The sequence below is a fragment of the Homalodisca vitripennis genome, chromosome 8 (genome assembly GCF_021130785.1).
Source record: "Homalodisca vitripennis isolate AUS2020 chromosome 8, UT_GWSS_2.1, whole genome shotgun sequence".
Classification (NCBI taxonomy): Eukaryota; Metazoa; Arthropoda; class Insecta; order Hemiptera; family Cicadellidae; genus Homalodisca; species Homalodisca vitripennis.
In genome coordinates, this window is record NC_060214.1 from 67,411,934 (window position 1) to 67,417,366 (window position 5,433).

General features: G+C 34.6%; 1 protein-coding gene across 1 annotated transcript; it reads right to left on the reverse strand.

Moving 5' to 3' along the window:
• Nucleotides 1-1,320: 1,320 nt before the first annotated feature.
• LOC124368210 lies at nucleotides 1,321-3,538 on the reverse strand. Its single transcript, XM_046825485.1, has 3 exons — nucleotides 3,468-3,538; nucleotides 2,960-2,966; nucleotides 1,321-2,001 (listed from the first exon to the last, which is right to left on the reverse strand). The coding sequence occupies exons 1-3, from the start codon at nucleotides 3,536-3,538 to the stop codon at nucleotides 1,321-1,323; spliced, it is 759 nt and encodes a 252-aa protein (XP_046681441.1).
• Nucleotides 3,539-5,433: the final 1,895 nt, after the last annotated feature.

Consider the following 5,433-nt stretch of genomic DNA (forward strand, 5'->3'; position numbering starts at 1 on the left):
CAGCTTGTGAACCAACGGAATGAATATGAGTATAGAGCATAGAGTAAAGTTTGAAGAAGTAGAGTCTATATTAAAAGTCGGTTCCAAAATTTGATCATTACAAGCTCTCGTGTTGTAGCCTAGTAGCCTCCCTAGCTCTCCAGAAGAGGGCAGTTCTTATTTCTATCCTACCACGTGGCGCTAAATTCATCTATATTAATATTTTTCTGCAAAAAAGTTGTAAATCTGTTGTCTTTGATTTTTAGGACAACAATTAATTAATAGTCCTATTACATTTTTTAAATTTTAGTAGGTTTCTATCAAAACAAACCGTGTTTTAGACAAATGATTAAAGACAAAATAGCTAAAAATTTAATCTTACTACAAATGGCAAACAATTGCACCATACTGAAAAATCTGGTTTTTTCTTTTAAGAAATATAATTTTAATTTAGATTAATGAGCAGTTAGAATTATGCTACAGGACTCTAAGTATGTTCATATTTTGAAGAAATTGGACATAATTATCATTTATGGATGTAGATTATCTTATCACTTTGTAAGATATTTCAAACCAAATAAAGGTCTACTCACACACATCAGTTGAGTCCACAGTTCCGTCACAGTTCGGTCTCAGTTCAGTCACAGTTCCGTCCGGAATTCGTCAGTCAACTGTCCGTCAGTTGGCTTCAGTCAGTCGTCAGTCACTTTATACAGTGATCTTACAGTCAAGCTTATTTTATCATGAGTGAATTAAATTGGATACTATATAATTACCTCAATGGCTGATTTTACTGTAGTAGAGTTAGCTGCAATAGCGATAGCCTTAGATGACGAGGAGATTGAAAATAAAAGAAAAAAGCGAAGGATATGGGTTCATGATTTATGGAAGAAGAAGGAAAGTCAGGGAGAGTTCATCACGTTATTTAAGGGACTAATGGACGATGAGTTAAGTTCTTATTTAAAGTTCTTTAAATATTTTAGGATGACAAGTGAAACATTTCATATTTTACTCGGTAAAGTGGAAGTGCATTTAAGGAAACAAGACACTCACTGGAGGAAATCAGTGACACCCAAAGAACGACTAGCTGTAAGTTTAAGGTGAATAAAACGTAACAATAATTTAAAGAATATTTGCTTTATTGAAACACAATTAATGAAGTCATAATTAAATTAAACTTTAACAGCATTATAAACCAACAGCTGAAATACCACAAATTAAATGTTTTTTTTTTAGCCAAAAGTTTTAAGTAAAAGTTTGAAAGTAGTTTTGCAGAATGTTTGATTCTCCAGTTGCGCCAGTAGCAGTGTCATCCATGTAGATGGAGTCATTCGACTGTGATTATACTGTTGAAGGAGAAGGCGTTGAAGAGTGTTGAAGGTTTATAGAACTACCGGCAATGTCATACGGTTGTAGTTGTCCGGTGAGTGTTTTCATTTCATATTTTTGAACAACGCTAAATATTTCTGATTTGGCCAAATGCCAATTATACAGCGAAAGAGTTTTTAATGGTTTTGCCATTGCTTTTAAGAAAATATCGACTGGGTGATCCGCTGGTTTAGGTTTTTCTTTATATTTGATGATAAAATCCATCAATTTGGAAGAGGCACTTTCTTCGGTGTTGGTGTTCGTTATTTTCTTCACGGCTTTCACACAAGGCTTTGGAGGTAGTTGAAATGTTAATTTTGTGTGTGTCTGTATAGTTGGTGTTGGCATTTGTTCCTTGGTACTTTCATTCCTCAATATCTCTATTGTCTGGACATCGTCATCAGTTATATTAGTTGTATCTTCGAGCTGCTCCTCCTGTGTGTCACTAGTTTGGTCTTCAATACTGAAACTACTCAAAGTTTCCCTTTCATCCAAATACTTTTGTAGGAAGCTCAATTGGTTTGAATATTTGTACAGCTTAATCTTCTTTGCTGCTTGTCCACTTTTCGTTGCAGTTCTTTTCATAGATTTCCTGTAGGTATCTCTAATATTATTCCACCTGGCTTTGCATGTTCCTCCTGAAATGTAAAGAACCTATTTAGTGTTATAGTTTAAGCTAAAATAAATAGTAGCATACAGTCCGCAACAGCTAGAGGAAGCGCGATGAGTGAAGGTAAAAGAAGTCCCTTCCACATTTCCCTTATTATACGCAGGTACCCTAAGACCTAGGTCCGGAACGAATTTGTTTTCATTTTGGGGTCCCAAGAAGGCCAAAATACCATTAGTTGAAGCTGTTATATATTGTGTAAATGGTTTCATGACAGTTCAAAATTCACACACTTATATTCAGGTTATGACTTTCAGATACCTGGCTACAGGAGATTCTCTTCAAACTATCTCATTTAGCAACCGCTTGGGACACAGCACAGTATACAAAATTGTTATGGATACCTGTAAGGTAATATGTGAAACCTTACTCCATGAAACGATGCCAAAACCTACTGAGGACACGTGGAAAACTATATCTACAGAATTCTACAAACGATGGAATTTTCCAAATTGTTTAAGATCTATAGATGGAAAACATGTTATCATACAAGCACCTCCAAATACTGGATCACAATATTTCAACTATAAGAAGACCTTTTCAGTAGTGCTATTAGCCTTAGTTGACGCCCAGTATAACTTTGTCATGGTCGATGTGGGTGCTTACGGAAAAAAAACAGTGATGGAGGAATATTCACGAATTCCAACTTCTATAAGGCTGTTGAACTAGGAAAACTGTATATACCAAGTAATGAAAACTTGCCGCAAAACAACCACAAAAGTACCATATGTCATGGTAGGGGACGAGGCATTTCCTCTAAAGACTTATTTAATGAGGCCTTATTCTAAACAGGATTTGGACAGCGATAAAAAATTACAACTACAGATTAAGTCGTGCAAGAAGGGTTGTAGAAAATGCTTTTGGAATTTTGTGCCAAAAATTTAGAATTTACAATAGACGAATCCAGGCCGCACCAAAGAATGCAGACTATATTGTCTTGACAACCTGCATACTGCATAATTTCATAAAAAATATGATAAGAACACATATACATATGAAAGAACAGAAGAAATTAGAGCCACTGAACACTCGTCGATGACCAATTTGCCTATTCAAGATGGTAATGCAAGAAGGGACGCTTTTGACGTAAAAGAAACGTTTAAAACGTTATTTCAACTCAGAAGCTGGTAGTGTTCCATGGCAGTCGTGAAGAAAAGGTAGCCGTGAAACCGGCACAATGTAGGCTAAGCTAAATTGTTTCCCCTGATTCCAAAGGTTACATACGCCAATGAAAGTAAGAAACTGTAAAAATGTACCATAACTTGCTTAAGTCATAAATTAATAACATATATAGAAACATTTACTGGTTATGTTTACTTTATGCCTTTAACTTGTATTGTATCAAGCTGAATTTTAATATTTACTAAATAAATAACAACAATTACTTACCATCTAAATTCATTTCAGCTCCTATCTTCTCCCAAATTTCATTCTTCACAGACGAAAAATGTACTTCATGTACTTAGGGTTAGACATATCATACAAAACTATATTTTTGCGAACAGATTCTATCAATTTTTTCATAGTTCATCTTGACGATCGTAAACAAACAGTCTTTAAAATATAAACTCAACACAGAAATACAACTTTTATATAAAAACGCAATCCTTTAAAATAGCAAACACATCCGTCATGCGACCGTCAGGCGTCCGAACAATCCAAAAATATCGGTGGGAAGAAATCTGAAAATGACTGAAGGACGCCGGCAGAGCGACTGACGGACCTGCGCCGGATGAGTGTAGATAGCGCAAACAGGAAATCCATTGTAGAATAAATTTTTTGACTGTGACGTGACTGACCTGTGACGCGCCCGGAACTGATGTGTGTGAATTGACCATAAGTGTTAAAGTTTGCATAAAACTCAATTGGTTGGTCTAAAAATAAATACATGAATAAAGGATATGGCAATTTTACTCATATACATTATACAGGATATCCCATAACTCTCTGGACCAAGGTTAGGTATACATTGTTATTGCTCAAATCATGACAAATACATTTCACCATTCAACATGGGTCTCTAATGATTAGTTTCCCAACTTTTTGTATGTATGTATTGGGTTTTTTTTGTAAAACAATCTTCAAAAAGTAATAGAGTTTTTTGGCTCAAATGTTTGTAATACAAGGCTAGTTACTAAAAAAATATTACGATATTATTTTTTAATATTTTCAAAATAATGACCATTAATACTTTTTAACTCTGAGTACCTATTATAAAAGCCAGCAATTTTTATCAAGAACTACTTGTACAAGGATAACATTTTTTAAGGACTTTATAAAAAAATCTAATGGCACCAAAATTATTTAAATCAAATAAATAACTGATTTAGAGCAGGTTTACTATACCTTTCTCCAGAGGGTTACAGGACATTCTGTATATTACACTTTTACTTTAAAATAGCATTGAAGAGATCTGCATGAAAATTATCTTTTAAATGTTAAATGGCACAGTTTGCAGCAGTTGAAAATAGCATTCTGAACAAAACTCCTCAAATAGTAAAAGTACTAAAAAGAGATTAAGTTTTGACTTTGAGCAGGAATGTAATTGAAACCGAGAGAACTCAAGTGGTATATCAAACTAGACTTTCTATAATTTTGCGATGGTGCAGAAACATAACATACACGCTTAAGATTTGTTTCTGTTTTTGTGTACATTTTAAAGTACTTAGAAGAGTATATATACACACACACACTTTTGAACGGGGGTGGTTTTTCGGTTCTGGAGATCATATTCGGTGAAGTTATCCAGTAATTTTTGGTAAGTGCTACCATAGGAACACAAATTGAAATAGGCTGATTTTGTATTAAAAATTCTACGTAGAAAACTCTTACTCTACGTAGAAGTAATGTGAGAGGAAGAACCTGGTTACAGCAAATCTGACCAGGCTTGATTACCTTGCTCTAAAAGAACGCTAGATTACAGAAAACGAGATATTCTATTGAATATTATACTCTAATAAAATTATAAGAGACAAACTTGATAAAGCTCGGGTGACATCTTTCCGCTAGTTCTGATTCTTTTCCTAGTGTCGATTATCTGTTTAGGGGCTGAGGGTTAATTCACATGTTTGGGCGTGAAAATACTGTGCCATGTTCGAACATTGATATCAATATGTTCCGTTTCTATTTGGACATGGAGTATAAAGATTTTCTTGCACACGTTTACCTGACGTTTGAGACACATTAACCGTACCGACAAGACAGTTTTTTATGGACAAATTTATATATCATCTAATTACTTGAGTCACGTATGTCACCCACACTGTAAGCCCTGTGATGGACGGCATCAACATATTTTTGATGCGAATACATTAATAATACATCTGAAGGGCATTTTGCCATTCACATTTTACTCTGCTTGGATTTTTGGCGTTAAAGTAGCAAGTACTAAAAGCCATCGTTAAGGTAAAGCGAGGAGG

What these genes read in the sequence shown, in the direction of transcription:
- LOC124368210 (XM_046825485.1), bottom strand. Translation starts at nt 3,538, where the DNA reads ATGAAAAAATTGATAGAATCTGTTCGCAAAAATATAGTTTTGTATGAT.